The sequence below is a fragment of the Coccinella septempunctata genome, chromosome 7 (genome assembly GCF_907165205.1).
Source record: "Coccinella septempunctata chromosome 7, icCocSept1.1, whole genome shotgun sequence".
NCBI lineage: Eukaryota > Metazoa > Arthropoda > Insecta > Coleoptera > Coccinellidae > Coccinella > Coccinella septempunctata.
In genome coordinates, this window is record NC_058195.1 from 22,095,592 (window position 1) to 22,117,332 (window position 21,741).

The 21,741-nt window shown below is 35.8% G+C and overlaps 2 protein-coding genes across 2 annotated transcripts; one reads left to right on the forward strand and one right to left on the reverse strand.

Moving 5' to 3' along the window:
* The first annotated feature begins 1,857 nt into the window (after nucleotides 1-1,857).
* On the forward strand, nucleotides 1,858-2,885 carry LOC123317635 (myb/SANT-like DNA-binding domain-containing protein 4). Its single transcript, XM_044904239.1, has 3 exons — nucleotides 1,858-2,060; nucleotides 2,118-2,340; nucleotides 2,394-2,885. Exons 1-3 carry the CDS (start codon nucleotides 2,047-2,049, stop codon nucleotides 2,883-2,885), a joined length of 729 nt encoding a protein of 242 aa, XP_044760174.1. The 5' UTR covers nucleotides 1,858-2,046.
* A 127-nt stretch (nucleotides 2,886-3,012) lies between these two features.
* Nucleotides 3,013-6,053, reverse strand: LOC123317251 (putative nuclease HARBI1). The gene is made up of 8 exons (XM_044903683.1): nucleotides 5,957-6,053; nucleotides 5,820-5,895; nucleotides 4,095-4,105; nucleotides 3,988-4,028; nucleotides 3,750-3,897; nucleotides 3,533-3,677; nucleotides 3,181-3,465; nucleotides 3,013-3,131 (listed from the first exon to the last, which is right to left on the reverse strand). Exons 5-8 carry the CDS (start codon nucleotides 3,753-3,755, stop codon nucleotides 3,043-3,045), a joined length of 525 nt encoding a protein of 174 aa, XP_044759618.1. The 5' UTR covers nucleotides 3,756-3,897; nucleotides 3,988-4,028; nucleotides 4,095-4,105; nucleotides 5,820-5,895; nucleotides 5,957-6,053; the 3' UTR covers nucleotides 3,013-3,042.
* Nucleotides 6,054-21,741: the final 15,688 nt, after the last annotated feature.

Here is a 21,741-nt window from a genome sequence, read left to right on the forward strand (position 1 = left end):
GACCCAAAAATTCGAGATTTTCGATATTTAGTTTTTGAGCTGGAATGGAAGCCTTATCAATGCTGATTACGAAACCGGAAATCCCAATTAGATCAGACGAATATAACAAGAGATATTGAAGATTGAAATTTTCAACTTTTGAAAAATGACATTTCCAAAATGAAAATCTGAACGGTGAGAGATAGGCTTTCGAAAATGCTCGCAATGGATTCAGCTTATTTGAAAACCTATATTTCCATGATAAACTTTCAAATATCTGACTTTGTTTAAAAAAAATAATTTTTTTTTCCATTTTTCATTTTCCAGTTCACTTTGAACTGCTCTCTGGAGGGCAACTCTCTATTGAATCATCAACTGTTAGGTTTGGTTGAATCAAAAAAGTAAGTACTATACACTCCATATCCTAAGACAGTAGTAGGACACCCTGATTTTTATGCAGAGGAGCAAATAGGTCATTTTAGGGGGGTCTAAGCCCTTGCTCATTTTTGACCCAAAAAATCGAGATTTTCGATATTAAGTTTTCGAGCTGGAATGGAAGCCTTATCAATGCTGATTACGAAACCGGAAATCCTAATTGGATCAAACGAATATAACAAGAGATATTGCAGATTGAAATTTTCAACTTTTGAAAAATGACATTTCCAAAATGAAAATATGAACGGTGAGAGATAGGCTTTTGAGAATGCTCGCAATGGATTCAGCTTATTTGAAAACCTATACTTTCATATCAAACTTTCAAATATCTGACTTCGTTTGAAAAAAAAAATCGAATTTATTGTTTTTCCATTTTTCATTTTCCAGATCACTTTGAACTGCTCTCTGGAGTGCAATTCTATATTGAATCATCAACTATTAGGTTCGGTTGAATCAAAAAAGTGATTTTTATACACTCCACATCCTAAGACAGTAGTAGGACACCCTAATTTTTATGCAGAGGAGCAAATAGGTCATTTTATGGGGGTCTAAGCCCTTGCTCCTTTTTGACCCAAAAAATCGAGATTTTCGATATTTAGTTGTTGAGCTGGAACGAGAGCCTGAGCAATGCTGATTACGAAACCGGAAATCCCAATTGGATCAGACGAATATAACAAGAGATATTGCAGATTGAAATTTGCAACTTTTGCAAAATGACATTTTCAAGATGAAAATCTGAACGGAGAGAGATAGGCTTTCAGGAGTACTTGTTATAGATTCAGCATATTCGAAAACCTATATTTTCATCATGAACTCTCAAATATCGGACGTTGTTTGAAGAAAAATCGAATATTGATTTTCCATTTTTCATTTTCCAGTTCAATTTGAACTGCTCTCTGGAGTGCAATTCTCTATTGAATCATCAACTGTTTAGTTTGGTGGAATCAACAAAGTAAGTATTATACACTCCATATCCTAAGACAGTAGTTGAACTTCCTGATTTTCAGGCAGAAGAGCAAATAGGTCATTTTAGGGGGTCTAACCCCTTGCTCATTTTTGAACCAAAAAATCGAGATTTTCGATTTTTAGTTTTTGCGCTGGAATGGAAGCCTCATCAACGCTGATTACGAAACCGGAAATCCCAATTGGATCAGACGAATATAACAAGAGATATTGCAGATTGAAATTTGCAACCTTCGAAAAATGACATTTCCAAAATGAAAATCTGAACGCTGGGAGATAGGCTTTCGGGAATGCTCGCAATAGATTCAGCGTATTTGAGAACCTTCATTTTCATATCAAACCTTCAAATATCTGACTTCGTAAAAAAAAAATCGAATTTATGGTGGTATTCTGCTTTTCATCTGTAAGCTACGATTCTGTAGCGTACGATCGATCTGTAAGTGGCCGACTTACAGATTCGTAGATATTGCTATTCTGGAATTGTTCCTGTAACTATCTCAGTTACAGTGTTACTTTTGAACTACTTATCGATAAATATAACCTGCAATCGTAAGTTTTGATCATAGAACCCATATGTTTTAAGTCTATGATTTCAATTCGAATATTTGAATGTTATTGTTGAGTACCAGTTGTTTCGTCTCTTTGTTAATCAAAAATAGGTAAGAAAAAATGTCTAGTCCATGGTAAGTTTATTCGTGATTAATCATTATGTGATACTTATTGCTATTTCAACATTTCAGCGTTGATATTTCAATAGGCACTAAAAGAAAACGCACCAAAAATACTAGTCGTGAGCAGATGGAAATTTATCTACAAGCGATGGAGAACGATTATGTTCTCCGAAGCAATACAATTAATCCTACCTTGGGACCAACTTATTTGCAGGATAAATGGGATCAGCTGGCTCTAGAGCTGAATTCTGCAGGTGATGGTCCAATTTTGACTGTTGATGAATGGAAAAAGGTAATTTTTTCTTAAATGAAGTGGAGAGAATAACAATTTGGATTATATTTCAGAGATTCACTGATTGGAAATATTCACTGAAAGCAAAAAAAAGAAAAATAGAATCCCACCGGACAAAAAGTGGTGGTGGTCCAATGATGAAAACCATATTGTCTGAAATAGAGGAGAGAGCTTTAGATGTTTGGGGTCGGGTAACAGTTGAAGGTGCTGATGTTACGAGGTACGAGGGTATAAATGTAAATAATGATCAAGTGCAGCCAATTTTAATTGAAGTATTAAATGAGGAAACAGTAACATTAGATGAGCAGGAAAAAAAGAAGGTGGAAGAGAGGAAAAAAAATACTGTGATTAAAAAAACCAAAGAGAAACCACTATCGTTATTAGCTGAAAAATTAGTAACCGTGACTGATGAAAACACGAAAAACCAAAAAGATCTAGTCGAAGCTATACAGAACTTTTCTAAAGAATATTGTGATCTGCAGAGAAAAAAACTGGAATTCAAGATAAAATCATTTCAGTATTTACATCCCGATTTTAAAATGTAAAAATTAATTTAAACCTTTTTTTACCTTTATTTATAAATTTTGTGATATCTATTAGATGAATATTTAGAAGAGATTATTATTTTTGTTATAACTTATGACTGAGGTTAATTGATAAATAAAGTACAAATGATTTTTTCAAATTGGTTTTATTTATATTTTACATATTCCTTATGTAATGGTTTCTGGCTTCGATCCCCCTCTGGTGTATGCTAACATCAACATTGCCACCACCAACAAGATCTGAAACTAAAGGACTATTAAAATTAATATCCTCCCCTCAGTTTTTGATGCATACCATCATTCTCATCTCTCATTTCAATATCCTCATCTATCATATTGGCTGCTTTACAAATGTTGTGTAAAACACAACATGAGTATATAATTTTTGCAGCCTGAGTTGGATGATACATTACAGTTCTTAATCTGGAAATGCATCTAAATCTTCCTTTTAAAATTCCGTTTGTTCTCTCAATAGTGTTCCGTAGGGAACTCAACTTTCTATTGAAAATTTCCTCCTGACTGTTTCTTGGAATAGCAATCGGAGTAAAGAGCCATGGCTCAAGAGGGTAGCCACTATCACCTTAAAAAAAATTCAAAAATAGGTATCACCTATTGCTCTACAATATATAATATGATATTGGACCTACCAATTAAAAGCATATTTGTATGACCTGCTTCATGCTGTAGCTGTAAGTGGTTCCTTATTGAGCTCATTTGCCAAACAGCAGAATCATGGACAGAGCCAGGAAAACGGGCATTAACGGCTAATATTCTGCAATCAACATCTGAAATCTGAAAAATCTGTTATGAATACAGTAATTACAGGAATGATGTAGCATAATTAAAAAATGTTAGAAAAGTTACCAGCATAACATTGATGGAATGTTTTCCTTTCCGGTTAATATAAACGTATGGGGGGTGATTAATGTCATTTTCAGGAGGTGCAAGAATTTCCACATGAGTTCCATCTACTGCTCCTAAAACACCTCTGAACCCATATTTTAAGAAGAATCTACAAAGAGACAGATAACATTATTATAATGCTAGTTTGCCAATATAAAATATTTGTGAATTACTATAGAGTGTGAAACTGTTTTCTCACCCCTGTTTGACCAGTCTAATTGACTCCTCGGTAGTAGGAAACTGAACCCAAGTGGGTAATAAATACTCAGCAATTGTAGAACAAATTACATTTACCGCTCTACTTACTGAAGGTTGACTTGCTGCAGTGACGGCTCGTGCCCATAAGGTGTGGGTCGGCCAGACCCAGGATATACAGGGGAATATCCTGAAATAAAATTAATATCTATTTTTTCAACCAATAACTGAAAATGAAAACGCGGAATCCCACCATAATCTCTGTTTTTCTAAAATTAAATATTGATATATTTTTTGTCGATTAAGTTTCTAAAGATAAGTTGGATAGGGTTGCGGCTAAGGGATGGAAAAAAATATTCAATTTTAATTCCCAAAAATAAATGCAATCAGAAATGACATGTTTTTCAGCATCTTGATGTTAAGTTATTGGTTGAGAAACTACACATTGATAGAAGAAGAAGGTAATTGAAAAGCAATTGGTGGGTTTCAGTGTCTTCATTTTGAGTGGTTGATTAATATTGAAGAAATATTAATTTTATTCCAGATTTATGCCCCATCCTGTAGATATAGTCTGATTTATTTTTATACAACAGTGTATAAAAGTTTCGTTTTCAATGCGATATAAAGGCTTGTTTTTGGAGAAAGAATGTACTACACTTCTTTGTTTTTGCCCAGCTTTTGAATAATAGTTTTATTCTTCTTCGGTGTCTCTCTGTAAATACCGATAACAAATTTATTACAACACAAAACGTCAATACGAATCAAAATTTTAAGTTCACTGAAACACATCTACAATTTTGATTTTAAGTGAAAATGTACTAATTTTTCCTTACTTTATTTCACCATTCTTCCTTCTACTGTCACATGATCTTGTGACAGGATGCAAAGTTTGTTTCGATTTGCTACTACTCCAATTATTCAACAATTAAAGAAATTTAGAATCCACTCAGATTATCAAAATTAACGAAATGAATCGAAGAAAACTGATAAACACGTGCACCCCTTTCTCTTATTCTACGACACTGACCTAATTCAATTCATAATATGGGAACAGCGATGCGGATGCGATTCTTATATCCCCACTCCGAGGCTCGGCCGGCCGACCTACGCGTATTCAAGAAGCTTCGAAATCACCGTGCCCTTATAAATTCACTAGGAATTACGAATTTTTATGGTCAAAAAATCACTTAACTACTCTTATACGGTCGGAATACCCTTTTTCAAAAATTAACTATTAATTTAATAATGAAAAATTCTAACTATAATTAGGGATATATTATATTTTCATTGACTAAAACTACTCTTAAAAAGTGCGAATACGCTCTTTTCTAAAATAGATATAATATTTAATGATTAACTATTCATTTGATAATATAATATCTTAGAATAGACAATGAGGAAATCTAGAAATATGACAACTAAACGACCAAACCATAGCAAGGTAGGCCCAACTCGTGCTGGCCGACCGTGTATGTATCTAGCAGAGACGTAATACGATGTTCAACTTGGTGATAACTGCGTACGACGTAGTTGCTGTATAGTACAATAACTTGAAGCGTTTCGCTAGGCTACTGCCGGCTGGCCGACCTAGCGTGTAGCGTGTTTATCGTAAGGAAAGAGAACTTCGAAATAAACTAACTCAGGGCGACAGGGGCGTCACGTTGATCGAAATAATTTGTCGTACGTATTACTAGGGAATTAATCGAGAATTTAATATCGAAATTAATCATTTGGAATAAGTTTTGAAGAATAAAATAATTATAATTATTTTCCATTTCTCGATTATTTTTGGGTCGGCCCGGCCGACCCTGCATACCCGGACGAGCCGTCATTGACTTGCTGATAACCAGGTATTGGAACCTACAGAATTCTGGAAAGACCCTGTGGCCAAAAAGTTGAGAGTAATCAACACCTAAAATGTATAAACCTCAGATCAATTCCATTCAAACAATTACTTGAAAAGGCTGAATTACTTTTTTGGGTAATGCAATAGCATTTGCATTTTTTGTGGGTAAAAATTGCTGTAAAGCATTTATTAAGTTTATGGTGCACTGCTTCTTCAGTCTAAACATTTTTTTAAACTGAGCATCCGGCATTTCGAAAGGATTCTTTTGATCACGCAACCTTCTCCTTTCAATTCTCATAAAGTTCCTATTAAAAACAACAATGATTTTCAGATCATATATATTATTGTCGAATAATACTCACCTGTTATGGTTTTCTTCTAATAACAACCCAATAAACAAAGCGATATTATTATTATCATTCATTATGGATCTATTTCAAAAAGTTGTTCACCAGAAAATAAACAAACCATTCGACATAACCTCACAATATATCATTCGATAGGCTTCCGACCACCTCTTGAGTCCTCGTAAATATTTACGGTTTCTGTAAGCTACAGATCACCGAAAGAAAGTCCAGAATCGCATTCTTCCTGTAAGCTCGTAAAAAGTTACAGATTGGCTTACAGATGAAAGCAGAATACCACCATTATTGTTTTTCCATTTTCAATTTTCCAGTTCACTTTGAAGTGCTCTCTGGAGTGCAATTCTCTATAGAATCATCAACTGTTTGGTTTGGTTGAGTCAACAAAGTAAGTATTATACACTCCATATCCTAAGACAGTAGTAGGACACCCTGATTTTTATGCAAAGGAGCAAATAGGTCATTTTAGGGGGGTCTAACCCCTTGCTCATTTTTGACCCAAAAAATCGAGATTTTCGATATTTAAATTTTGAGCTGGAATGGAAGCCTTATCAATGCTGATTACGAAACCGGAAATCCCAATTGGATCAGACGAATATACAAGAGATATTGCAGATTGAAATTTTCAACTGTTGAAAAATGACATTTCCAAAATGGAAATCTGATCGGTGAGAGACAGGCTTTCCAGAATGCTCGAAATGGATTCAGCTTATTTGAAGACCTATATTTTCATGATAAACTTTCAAATATCTGACTCTGTTTAAAAAAAAATCGAATTTATTGATTTTCGATTTTCAATTTTCCAGTTCACTTTGAACTGCTCTCTGGAGTGAAATTCTCTATAGAATCATCAACTGTTAGGTTTGGTTGAGTCAACAAAGTAAGTATTATACACTCCATATCCTAAGACAGTAGTAGGACACCCTGATTTTTATGCAAAGGAGCAAATAGGTCATTTTAGGGGGGTCTCCCTTGCTCATTTTTGACCCAAAAAATCGAGATTTTCGATATTTAGTTCTTGAGCTGGAATGGAAGGCTTATCAATGCTGATTACGAAACCGGAAATCCCAATTGGATCAGACGAATATAACAAGAGATATTGCAGATTGAAATTTGCAACTTTTCAAAAATGACATTTTCAAAATGAAAATCTGAACGGTGGGAGATAGGCTTTCGGGAATTGCCCAATAGCAAGCAAATAGGTCACGGTTTCCATCTGCGTTGACGGACCTACAGTCCCTGGCCAGTTTATTAGACGCACTGAGGATTTTTTTTATATTTACTGGTATTGCCCGAGGAAAAAGCAGAATATTTGAATTTCATTTCCACAGAATGTCAGTTTTATCTACGACTCTCATTAAATTGTTCTATTTGGCATTTATTTTTGATGTTGTAGTATTAGTACTTAAGTATGAATCAGTACTATGTCTTCCAGTGGACGTCTTGCATTCTGCAGATTCGGACGTTATTTCGATAATCCACATACGAAATCATTATCCTCGAATGCAGCAAACCGAACAATTCTGCATTGATAGTATGAAGCTCTCATAGCTACACAGGGTGGCTCAGCAAAATATTAGAATTTTATGTTTAATCATCAATAAATCAATATTTTTTATTGAATATGATATATTATGTGTGAAAACCCTTCACAGATGAAGTATAGGTAACATACACATCAAATTTAATACTTCAATATTGAGATTTTGCATCGAATCAATGCGTCTAATAATATGGCCAGGGACTGTATACTGAATCAGAATCCATGTTAGTACGGGTCTCCTTGTGAACGTTTTATTGTTCGCAAGGGTTAGAGATTGTTAGGAGGTGGTAAGGGAACAACATTCACTTTCAGTGATCATCAAGATCCTTTTTACCCATTACCCATGGCATCGTCGACATTTAGCGACATCTGTAGGGAGCGGATGCGGATTCTCCGACCACTGAACAGAATAAGCCGAAATTTTAAATTGAGTAGTTGAATTAATGTCTGAGAATTAAATATGAATGAATATATTAACGGCATGCAGACAATTATTGAATTCTGAAAAAGTACACCTCCGGGCAGGATTCGAACCCGCGCCCCTCTTGATTACCGGTCAAGTGCTCTACCCAACTAAGCCACCAGAGGTCACGGTTTCCATCTGCGTTGACGGACCTATACTGAATCAGAATCCATGTTAGTACGGGTCTCCTTGTGAACGTTTTATTGTTCGCAAGGGTTAGAGATTGTTAGGAGGTGGTAAGGGAACAACATTCACTTTCAGTGATCATCAAGATCCTTTTTACCCATTACCCATGGCATCGTCGACATTTAGCGACATCTGTAGGGAGCGGATGCGGATTCTCCGACCACTGAACAGAATAAGCCGAAATTTTAAATTGAGTAGTTGAATTAATGTCTGAGAATTAAATATGAATGAATATATTAACGGCATGCAGATGGAAACCGTGACCTCTGGTGGCTTAGTTGGGTAGAGCACTTGACCGGTAATCAAGAGGGGCGCGGGTTCGAATCCTGCCCGGAGGTGTACTTTTTCAGAATTCAATAATTGTCTGCATGCCGTTAATATATTCATTCATATTATTTTTTCTGTGTTGTTCTCATTTTAATCCATACTTACTAGAAAGTTTTTACACTTGGCCCGGATTCGAACTCGCGAGTACGTGGGGACACCGCATTACAGAGTCTTCGGTGCAACCGTCCTAGCTACCGAGACCATACAATATATCTACTTGTAGGAACATATTCATTATATTGTTAACTGATTTATGGAATAGTAGTCGATTAATACAGAAATGCCATATAATAAAAACTGAAGTCTTGAAACTCAAATATAGATTATTTTATAATAGTAATTACTCAAGTATTAAGTCTTCGTTCATCATAACGTTATACATAATATAATATTCATAAGATATTCATATACTACAAAGCAGAAAAATGGAGTTTAGTGAAAAATAATATTAAATTTCGGTGTTCATTGATATACATGTATGTTTTATTTGGTCCATATTACGGACACCTAGTGAATATCCGGTATGGACATTCAAAAGATGTCCCTACCGGATATCCACTAGGTGTCCGTGATGGACGTTATACGGACCATGTAACATATACATGTTATTTGGTCCATATTACGTCCCTTACGGACTCCTAGTGAATATCCGGTATGGACATTCAAAAGATGTCCCTACCGGATATCCAATAGGTGTCCGTCATGGACGTTATACGGACCATGTAATATATACATGTTATTTAGTCCATATTAGGTCCATTACGGACTCCTAGTGAATATCCGGTATGGACATTCAAAAGATGTCCCTACCGGATATCCAGTAAGGACATATATTTGACATTGCATGTATTAAGTCGGTCAGGGACCATTTTGGGACTACATGATACGGACATGTGTCATATGGTCCGTATTATGTCCATCACAGGCATCCAATGGATATCCGATACGGACATTGTACATAAATTGGACTAACAATGGATATCCATCTTGGACGTCCTAAAACTGTCCGGAAACGGACGTCCAAAGGACATACAAATCAAGTACATGGACGTTCCGACGTTAAATGGACATGAATTGGACGTCCCAAGGACGTTGTGTGCTATTAGGGATAGAATCATCAACTGTTAGGTTTGATTGAATCAACAAAGTGAGTATTATACACTCCATATCCAAAGACAGTAGTAGGACACCCTGATTTTTATGCAAAGGGGTCATTTTAGGGGGGTCTAACCCCTTGCTCATTTTTGACCCAAAAAATCGAGATTTTCGATATTTAGTTTTTGAGCTGGAATGGAAGCCTTATCAATGCTGATTACGAAACCGGAAATCCCAATTGGATCAGATGAATATAACAAGAGATATTGCAGATTGAAATTTGCAACTTTTGAAAAATGACATTTCCAAAATGAAAATCTGATCGGTGAGAGATAGGCTTTCCAGAATGCTCGCAATAGATTCGGCGTATTTGAAAACCTATATTTTCATGATAAATTTTCAAATATCTGACTTTGTTCAAAAAAAAATCGAATTTATTTTTTTTTCAATTTTTCATTTTCCAGTTCACTTTGGAGTGCTCTCTAGAGTGCAATTCTCTATTGAATCATCAACTGTTAGGTTCGGTTGAATCGAAAAAGTGAGTTTCATACACTCCATATCCTAAGACAGTAGTAGGACACCCTGATTTTTATGCAAAGGGGTCATTTTAGGGGGGTCTAACCCCCCTCTCGCAATGGCTCCGCCACGTACGAATAACGGTGTGGAAATTTATTGCAAGAAATGTGTAAAAGAAGTGAAAACTTACATAACGTGCTTTAGATGCAATAGTTCATATCATTTTAGTTGTGTACTGAAAGTTTGTGGTATTTTTGTGGACCAAAAAGGAAGATTGCTCTGCTGCGATGATATAACCTCAAAACTGAAACAAGCAGAGTTGGAAGTTGAGAAGCTGAGAACACGTCTTAGTGGTCTGAATGAACTGTGTTTCGAAAATTCCGTTTCCCAACTCCATAGTTTGACTGTGGAGGATGAAATGTTTGGAGCAGATAACGCCCATGAAGTCCCAAAGAATGGCGATACTGTTGAAGAAAAGAATGTAGATCTGGAGGTGGAATACTTGAACAGGATCATTGGGGGTAAAGACAGGTTGATTGATGAACTTGATGATAAAATAAAAATATTGAAAAATTATATTAGTATCTTGGAGAAATTCGGAGACGGTACATCAGCATCAAAGAAGCCATCTGTCGGTTTTTCAACTGGCTCCTTGCAACCAGTGAAGAAATCATTATTGCCGACATCTGAAAACACAAATTCTGCGGAAAAGGAAAATGAACGTCCGGTGAAAATCGTGAATCCGAAGTCTACTGTTGGCGAGGATAATTGTGAAGTCTCCGTCTCATCTTTGGAAGTTAGTACTAACAAGGATGAAACAAACATGGAGTTTGGTAGCTCAAATGAATCAATGTCAACAACCGATAGAAATTTGTACATCAAACAAACGTCAGAGAATGTCGCAGATAAGAATCCACAACTCAAAACAAACAAGGCATCTGTCAGGCCAGTCAAACAAAAGGGGAAATATAATAATAAATGGTCAATCATGGGGAAAGCGACTGATAGCTCCATAAAAGCTATACCTAAGACTATATCCCTGTTCGTTTCAAGAATTAATACACAAACAACATCATCTGAATTCACTAACATGGTGAAACAGAATTTTACGGAGGCTGTATGCACCGAATTGAATTCCAAACATCCTGAGTGTTATCGTTCCTACAAAGTCTCTATTAATGAAGAAAATCTGGAAAGAGCGAAATCATGTGATCTCTGGCCGAAAGATGCATATGTGTCGATGTTTTTTCACAGGAAAGTTGTACAAAAGGGCCGCACATGAACGACAACAAAGCTGGAGATAATAAATGCACCTTCCGAGTGATACATTTGAATATTGAGAGAAATACTTACCATTTCAGAGAGAAATACTTACCATTTCAGAGAAAAACTAGCACGAGAGGACTGGAATTGTGTTATCTGTTCTGATGATGCTCAGGAAGCATTCACGCAGTTTCATGATAGATTTATGACACTGTTCAATGAAAGTTTTCCTGAAAAAATAATGAGAGTTGGCAAAAGAAAAAAAAAACAAAATCTTAGTCCTCAACTGAAGAAGTTGAAGAATCAGATGGAGGCTGCTCATACAAGGGCTATGGTAAAAAGAGATGAGGATTCCTTCAAGTTTTACAGAATCCTTAAGGAAAAATATAGAACAGAACTAACTGAGTATTCGAAAGCAAAAGACAGGAATCGAATAGAAAATGCTGACAACAAAATGAAGGCAATATGGGAAGTTATAAATTCGAAAATAAAAAAATCCAACACAGAGAGTTCGAAAGGGCCAACATCTGAGAAACTTAGTGAATTTTTTGAGCAATGCAGTGCAAGAGTTGATATGGGCGGTGCAGATAGTCTGCCTGACATGGGTCGAAGGATTTCCTCGATGTTCTTACTTGATACAACTCCATTGGAAATCATTCAAATTGTGTCAAAAATGAAGAAAAAATCCTCAAAGGACATATACGGAATGTCAGTGACCCTACTAAAAGAAAATATTGATATCATCGCTAACGTATTAAGTGTGCTAATAAATAGATGCTTCAGTCAGGGAATCTTTCCACGTGAATTGAAAACAACGAGGATAGTACCGATTCATAAGAAGGGGGATAGAATGAATTGCGGGAATTACAGACCTATTTCAATTATACCGGCAATGGGAAAAATAATGGAAACCCTAATAAAGGTCAGGCTGTGTGGATATTTCGAATCTCAGTCGATCATCTCTAAACATCAGCATGGCTACCAAAGGAGGAAGTCAACTATTACACTTATGATGGAAGTCGTCGATTATATTATGGATGCATTTGAAAATTTTGAGGAGGCCCTTTTGGTGTGTGTTGACCTCAGTAAGGCTTTCGACACAGTCGACCACGAGAGTCTTTTGAGAAAGTTGGAATGGTATGGTGTTAGAGGCCCTATTTTGAAGCTGCTTGAGTCCTATCTGGAAGATCGTTACCAGATTGTCGATTTCCGCGGTGAAAAGTCTACAAGGAGAAAATTGAAATCGGGAGGACCGCAGGGTTCTGTGCTGGGTCCCATTTTGTTCGTTGTGTTCGTCAATGACCTTTTGAAGGAGAACAGGCATGGTGAAGTGAAAATGTTTGCGGACGACACAACTCTAATGACTAAATCCAAAAATAGACAGGAGTTGGTTGCAAAATCTAGAGAGTCGTTAAATTGCACAAAACAGTGGTTTCGAAGTAACCATATGGCGGTAAATTAGAGCAAAACTCAAAGTATAATACTTACAATGAAAAAATCAATATAACTCCAATCTTTGAATCTGCTGGGTTTCACTCTGGATACAGGATTGAGTTGGTCAGGACACGTCGATAAACTATGTAGTAGATTGTCTTCATCTATCTATGCCATACGACGGATAAAATCGATCTTGGGCTCAAGGGAGGCAATTCTCACTTATTATGCCGAATTCCATAGTGTGGCCACTTATGGCATAATCCTGTGGGGGGCTTCTCCTGGAATGCATAGAGTCTTTCTTAAACAAAAACGAGCATTAAGATCAATCGCTGGAATTCCAAATACTCAAAGTTGCAGAAGTGTATTTAGGGATTATGGAATATTAACTCTGCCAAGTCATTTTATGTTGGAAGCCTTGTGCATTATACATCTACGAAGAGAAGAATTTTTGAAGCATGGCGACGTCCATGGATATTCTACCAGAAATGCACACAAATATGAGGTCCCAAAATGTAGATTGAGGAAAACCCAAGAATCTGTCGAATTTGTAGGACTCAAACTGTTCAATAAATTACCTGAAATAATAAAAAAATTGAAATATAATAAATTCAGAAATGAAGTCAAACATTTTTTCAGGCAAAATGTTTTTTATAGTGTGGAAGAGTACTTACGCTTTGAATACGTTGGTTAGTTCTAAATAAACTGTATAATTCGTAAATTATGTGTCAATTGTTGATCTAGATTTGTTATGTTAGGTGATATGTCTTATAGGTGTAATTTTAGATGACTTACCTTGTGATATGTGTTATAGATTTAATTTTAGATGACTTACCTTGTATTAGCTGAAGGTTTCTTTGTACAATATACAATATACAATATTCAGGGATTTACTTCCCACAAGGTGAATGAATGGGACTTGTTTCTCATGGAAAACAAAATGCATGATGCTATCTGTGTGACGGAGCATTGGTTCTCGCCGGAGATAGCTGACTCTTGCTCCTCAGGTGGATGGCACGTAGCTTCCATTTTCTCCAGAACGAAAAAATCGCGTGGTGGTTCCATGATTTTGAGTAGAAACCATGACTACGAAGTACTGGGGAATATTGTGAGTTTGTCAGTGGAATTTGACTGTGAAATAGCTGCAATAAAAACACAGAAATTAACCCTAATATCAATTTATCGCTCAACTAATAGTGATTTCGGGAATTTTTTGGAAATACTTGAAAATGTTTTGAACTTGGTGGATATTCATGATGATCTTGCTATTGCAGGTGATTTTAATGTGTTTTTCAGCATGTATGGGAATGATACACTGGATAGGAATGCTGTAGCACTGGTGGAGGTTCTTGAGTCTTATGGCCTAAAACAGACTATTTTTGAGCCCACAAGAATGGATAAATGTATAGATAATATATTTGTAAGGAACACAGAATTGTGCAGTTTTTTCCCCAAAATTCTGAGAGTGCGAGAGCGACCTATTGCTCTACAATATTAGACCCCCTAAAATGACCTATTTGCTCTTCTGCCTGAAAATCAGGAAGTTCAACTACTGTCTTAGGATATGGAGTGTATAATACTCACTTTGTCGATTCCACCAAACTAAACAGTTGATGATTCAATAGAGAATTGCACTCCAGAGAGCAGTTCAAATTGAATTGGAAAATGAAAAATGGAAAAACAATATTCGATTTTTCTTCAAACAACGTCCGATATTTGAAAGTTCATCATGAAAATATAGGTTTTCGAATATGCTGAATCTATAACAAGTACTCCTGAAAGCCTATCTCTCTCCGTTCAGATTTTCATCTTGAAAATGTCATTTTGCAAAAGTTGCAAATTTCAATCTGCAATATCTCTTGTTATATTCGTCTGATCCAATTGGGATTTCCGGTTTCGTAATCAGCATTGATCAGGCTCCCGTGCCAGCTCAACAACTTAATATCGAAAATCTCGATTTTTTGGGTCAAAAAGGAGCAAGGGCTTAGACCCCCATAAAATGACCTATTTGCTCCTTTGCATAAAAATCAGGGTGTCCTACTACTGTCTTAGGATATGGAGTGTATAAAACTCACTTTTTTGATTCAACCGAACCTAACAGTTGATGATTCAATAGAGAATTGCACTCCAGAGAGCAGTTCAAAGTGATCTGGAAAATGAAAAATGGAAAAACAATGAATTCGGTTTTTTTTTTAAACAAAGTCAGATATTTGAAGGCTTGGTATGAAAATGAAGGTTTTCAAATACGCTGAATCTATTGCGAGCATTCTCAAAAGCCTATCTCTCACCGTTCATATTTTCATTTTGGAAATGTCATTTTTCAAAAGTTGAAAATTTCAATCTGCAATATCTCTTGTTATATTCGTTTGATCCAATTAGGATTTCCGGTTTCGTAATCAGCATTGATAAGGCTTCCATTTCATCTCGAAAACTAAATATCGAAAATCTCGATTTTTTGGGTCAAAAATGAGCAAGGGCTTAGACCCCCCTAAAATGACCTATTTGCTCCTCTGCATAAAAATCAGGGTGTCCTAATACTGTCTTAGGATATGGAGTGTATAATACTTACTTTGTTGATTCCACCAAACTAAACAGTTGATGATTCAATAGAGAATTGCACTCCAGAGAGCAGTTCAAAGTGAACTGGAAAATGAAAAATGAAAAAACGATAAATTCGATTTTTCTTTGAAAAACGTCGGATATTTGAAAGTTCATCATGAAAATATAGGTTTTCGAATATGCTGAATCTATAGCAAGTATTCCTGAAAGCCTATCTCTCCGTTCAGATTTTCATCTTGAAAATGGCATTTTTCAAAAGTTGCAAATTTCAATCTGCAATATCTCTTGTTATATTCGTCTGATCCAATTGGGATTTCCGGTTTCGTAATCAGATTTGATCAGGCTCCCGTTCCAGCTCAACAACTAAATATCGATAATCTCGATTTTTTGGGTCAAAAAGGAGCAAGGGCTTAGACCCCCATAAAATGACCTATTTGCTCCTCTGCATAAAAATCAGGGTGTCCTACTACTGTCTTAGGATATGGAGTGTATAAAACTCACTTTTTTGATTCAACCGAACCTAACAGTTGATGATTCAATAGAGAATTGCACTCCAGAGAGCAGTTCAAAGTGATCTGGAAAATGAAAAATGGAAAAACAATAAATTCGATTTTTTTTCAAACGAAGTCAGATATTTGAAAGTTTGATATGAAAGTATAGGTTTTCAAATAAGCTGAATCCATTGCGAGCATTCTCAAAAGCCTATCTCTCACCGTTCATATTTTCATTTTGGAAATGTCATTTTTCAAAAGTTGAAAATTTCAATCTGCAATATCTCTTGTTATATTCGTTTGATCCAATTAGGATTTCCGGTTTCGTAATCAGCATTGATAAGGCTTCCATTCCAGCTCGAAAACTAAATATCGAAAATCTCGATTTTTTGGGTCAAAAATGAGCAAGTGCTTAGACCCCCCTAAAATGACCTATTTGCTCCTCTGCATAAAAATCAGGGTGTCCTACTACTGTCTTAGGATATGGAGTATATAAAACTCACTTTTTTGATTCAACCGAACCTAACAGTTGATGATTCAATAGAGAATTGCACTCCAGAGAGCAGTTCGAAGTGATCTGGAAAATGAAAAATGGAAAAACAATAAATTCGATTTTTCTTTGAAAAACGTCGGATATTTGAAAGTTCATCATGAAAATATAGGTTTCCGAATATGCTGAATCTATAGCAAGTATTCCCGGAAGCCTATCTCCCACTGTTCAGATTTTCATTTTGGAAAAGTCATTTTTCAAAAGTTGCAAATTTCAATCTGCAATATCTCTTGTTATATTCGTCTGATCCAATTGGGATTTCCGGATTCGTAATCAGCATTGATCAGGCTTCCATTCCAGCTCAAAAACTAAATATCGAAAATCTCGATTTTTTGGGTCAAAAATGAGCAAGGGCTTAGACCCCCCTAAAATGACCTATTTGCTCCTCTGCATACAAATCAGGGTGTCCTACTACTGTTTTAGGATATGGAGTGTATAATACTTACTTTTTTGATTCAACCAAACCTAACAGTTGATGATTCTATAGAGAATTGCACTCCAGAGAGCAGTCCAAAGTGAACTGGAAAATTGAAAATCGAAAATCAATAAATTCGATTTTTTCTTAAACGAAGTCAGATATTTGCAGGTTTGGTATGAAAATGAAGGTTTTCGAATACGCTGAATCTATTGCGAGCATTCCCGAAAGCCTATCTCCCACCGTTCAGATTTTCATTTTGAAAATGTCATTTTTCAAAAGTTGCAAATTTCAATCTGCAATATCTCTTGTTATATTCGTCTGATCCAATTGGGATTTCCGGTTTCGTCATCAGCATTGATTAGCCTCCCATTCCAGCTCAAAAACTAAATATCGAAAATCTCGATTTTTTGGGTCAAAAATGAGCAAGGGAGACCCCCTAAAATGACCTATTTGCTCCTCTGCATAAAAATCAGGGTGTCCTACTACTGTCTTAGGATATGGAGTGTATGGTACTTACTTTTTTGATTCAACCAAACCTAACAGTTGATGATTCTATAGAAAATTGCACTCCAGAGAGCAGTTCAAAGTGAACTGGAAAATTGAAAATCGAAAATCAATAAATTCGATTTTTTTTTAAACAAAGTCAGATATTTGAAAGTTTATCATGAAAATATAGGTCTTCAAATAAGCTCAATCCATTGCGAGCATTCTGGAAAGCCTATCTCTCACGGATCAGATTTTCATTCTGGAAATGTCATTTTTCAACAGTTGAAAATTTCAATCTGCAATATCTCTTGTATATTCGTCTGATCCAATTGGGATTTCCGGTTTCGTAATCAGCATTGATAAGGCTTCCATTCCAGCTCAAAAACTAAATATCGAAAATCTCGATTTTTTGGGTCAAAAATGAGCAAGGGGTTAGACCCCCCTAAAATGACCCCTTTGCATAAAAATCAGGGTGTCCTACTACTGTCTTAGGATATGGAGTGTATGGAACTCACTTTTTCGATTCAACCGAACCTAACAGTTGATGATTCAATAGAGAATTGCACTCTAGAGAGCACTCCAAAGTGAACTGGAAAATGAAAAATTGAAAAACAATAAATTCGATTTTTTTTTAAACAAAGTCAGATATTTGAAAGTTTATATATAATACCTAAATGTCGAAAATCTCGATTTTTTGGGTCAAGTCAGATATTTGAAGGTTTGATATGAGAATAAAGGTTCTCCAATACGCTGAATCTATTGCGAGCATTCCCGAAAGCCTATCTCCCACCGTTCAGATTTTCATTTTGGAAATGTCATTTTTCAAAGGTTGCAAATTTCAATCTGCAATATCTCTTGTTATATTCGTCTGATCCAATTGGGATTTCCGGTCCCGTAATCAGCGTTGATGAGGCTTCCATTCCAGCGCAAAAACTAAAAATCGAAAATCTCGATTTTTTGGTTCAAAAATGAGCAAGGGGTTAGACCCCCTAAAATGACCTATTTGCTCTTCTGCCTGAAAATCAGGAAGTTCAACTACTGTCTTAGGATATGGAGTGTATAATACTTACTTTGTTGATTCCACCAAACTAAACAGTTGATGATTCAATAGAGAATTGCACTCCAGAGAGCAGTTCAAATTGAACTGGAAAATGAAAAATGGAAAAACAATATTCGATTTTTCTTCAAACAACGTCCGATATTTGAAAGTTCATGATGAAAATATAGGTTTTCGAATATGCTGAATCTATAACAAGTACTCCTGAAAGCCTATCTCTCTCCGTTCAGATTTTCATCTTGAAAATGTCATTTTGCAAAAGTTGCAAATTTCATATCACACTTTGCCGAATTGACTACTGAAATCTCAATTCCTATCTGAACTATCGAACTGAAATTGAACATGTGCATCTCAATTCGAAAACTATGTGCAGTTTCAAGATTTGGTTCGAATCGATCCAATAGTTCCTTAGGAATTGAAATGATATTTTGCCGAATCGACTACTGAAATCTTCATTCCTATCAGAACTATCGATCTGAAATTCAACATGTGCATCTCAATTCGAAAACTATGTGCAGTTTCAAGATTTGGGTCGAATTGGTTCAACAGTTTTTGAGGAATTGATATCACACTTTGCCGAATAGACCACTGAAATCTCAATTCCTATCTGCACTATCGAACTGAAATTCAACAAGTGCATCTCAATTCGAAAACTATGTGCAGTTTCAAGATTCGGTTCGAATTGATCCAACAGTTTTCGAGGAATTGATATCACACTTTGCCGAATTGACCACTGAAATCTCAATTCCTATCTGAACTATCGAACTGAAATTCAACATGTGCATCTCAATTCGAAAACTATGTGCAGTTTCAAGATTTGGTTCGAATCGATCCAATAGTACCTTAGGAATTGAAATGATATTTTGCCGAATCGACTACTGAAATCTTCATTCCTATCAGAACTATCGATCTGAAATTCAACATGTGCATCTCAATTCGAAAACTATGTGCAGTTTCAAGATTCGGTTCGAATTGATCTAACAGTTTTCAAGGAATTGATATCACACTTTGCCGAATTGACCACTGAAATCTCAATTCCTATCTGCACTATCGAACTGAAATTCAACATGTGCATCTCAATTCGAAAACTATGTGCAGTTTCAAGATTTGGTTCGAATTGATCCAACAGTTTTCAAGGAATTGATATCACACTTTGCCGAATTGACCACTGAAATCTCAATTCCTATCTGAACTATCGAACTGAAATTCAACATGTGCATCTCAATCCGAAAACTATGTGCAGATTCACGATTTGGTTCGAATTGATCCAATAGTTCCTTAGGAATTGAAATGATATTTTGTCGAATCGACTTCTGAAATCTTAATTCCTATTAGAACTATCGATCTGAAATTCAACATGTGCATCTCATTTCGAAAACTGTGCAGTTTCAAGATTTGGTTCGAATTGATTCAACAGTTTTTGAGGAATTGATATCACACTTTGCCGAATAGACCACTGAAATCTCAATTCCTATCTGCACTATCGAACTGAAATTCAACATGTGCATCTCAATTCGAAAACTGTGTGCAGTTTCAAGATTCGGTTCGAATTGATCCAACAGTTTTCGAGGAATTGATATTCACACTTTGCCGAATTGACCACTGAAATCTCAATTCCTATCTGAACTATCGAACTGAAATTCAACATGTGCATCTCAATTCGAAAACTATGTGCAGTTTCAAGATTTGGTTCGAATCGATCCAATAGTACCTTAGGAATTGAAATGATATTTTGCCGAATCGACTACTGAAATCTTCATTCCTATCAGAACTATCGATCTGAAATTCAACATGTGCATCTCAATTCGAAAACTATGTGCAGTTTCAAGATTTGAGTCGAATCGATCCAATAGTTCCTTAGGAATTGAAATGATATTTTGCCGAATCGACTACTGAAATCTTCATTCCTATCAGAACTATCGATCTGAAATTCAACATGTGCATCTCAATTCGAAAACTATGTGCAGTTTCAAGATTTGGTTCGAATCGATCCAATAGTTCCTTAGGAATTGAAATGATATTTTGCCGAATCGACTACTGAAATCTTCATTCCTATCAGAACTATCGATCTGAAATTCAACATGTGCATCTCAATTCGAAAACTATGTGCAGTTTCAAGATTTGAGTCGAATCGATCCAATAGTTCCTTAGGAATTGAAATGATATTTTGCCGAATCGACTACTGAAATCTTCATTCCTATCAGAACTATCGATCTGAAATTCAACATGTGCATCTAAATTCGAAAACTATGTGCAGTTTCAAGATTTGGTTCGAATCGATCCAATAGTTCCTTAGGAATTGAAATGATATTTTGCCGAATAGACCACTGAAATCTCAATTCCTATCTGCACTATCGAAATGAAATTCAACATGTGCATCTCAATTCGAAAACTATGTGCAGTTTCAAGATTTGAGTCGAATCGATCCAATAGTTCCTTAGGAATTGAAATGATATTTTGCCGAATCGACTACTGAAATCTTCATTCCTATCAGAACTATCGATCTGAAATTCAACATGTGCATCTCAATTCGAAAACTATGTGAAGTTTCAAAATTTGGTTCGAATCGATCCAATAGTTCCTTAGGAATTGAAATGATATTTTGCCGAATCGACTACTGAAATCTTCATTCCTATCAGAACTATCGATCTGAAATTCAACATGTGCATCTCAATTCGAAAACTATGTGCAGTTTCAAGATTTGAGTCGAATCGATCCAATAGTTCCTTAGGAATTGAAATGATATTTTGCCGAATCGACTACTGAAATCTTCATTCCTATCAGAACTATCGATCTGAAATTCAACATGTGCATCTCAATTCAAAAACTATGTGCAGTTTCAAGATTTGGGTCGAATTGGTTCAACAGTTTTTGAGGAATTGATATCACACATTGCCGAATTGACCACTGAAATCTCAATTCCTATCTGAACTATCGAACTGAAATTCAACATGTGCATCTCAATTCGAAAACTATGTGCAGTTTCAAGATTTGGTTCGAATCGATCCAATAGTACCTTAGGAATTGAAATGATATTTTGCCGAATCGACTACTGAAATCTTCATTCCTATCAGAACTATCGATCTGAAATTCAACATGTGCATCTCAATTCGAAAACTATGTGCAGTTTCAAGATTTGGTTCGAATCGATCCAATAGTACC

What these genes read in the sequence shown, in the direction of transcription:
- LOC123317635 (XM_044904239.1), top strand. An exon ending in CTGTTGATGAATGGAAAAAG is followed by an intron (nt 2,341 to 2,393) that starts GTAATTTTTTCT and finishes ATTATATTTCAG; the next exon opens with AGATTCACTGATTGGAAATA.
- LOC123317251 (XM_044903683.1), bottom strand. An exon ending in TACAAATATGCTTTTAATTG is followed by an intron (nt 3,466 to 3,532) that starts GTAGGTCCAATA and finishes ATTTTTTTTAAG; the next exon opens with GTGATAGTGGCTACCCTCTT. An exon ending in AATGAGAGATGAGAATGATG is followed by an intron (nt 3,132 to 3,180) that starts GTATGCATCAAA and finishes ATAGTCCTTTAG; the next exon opens with TTTCAGATCTTGTTGGTGGT.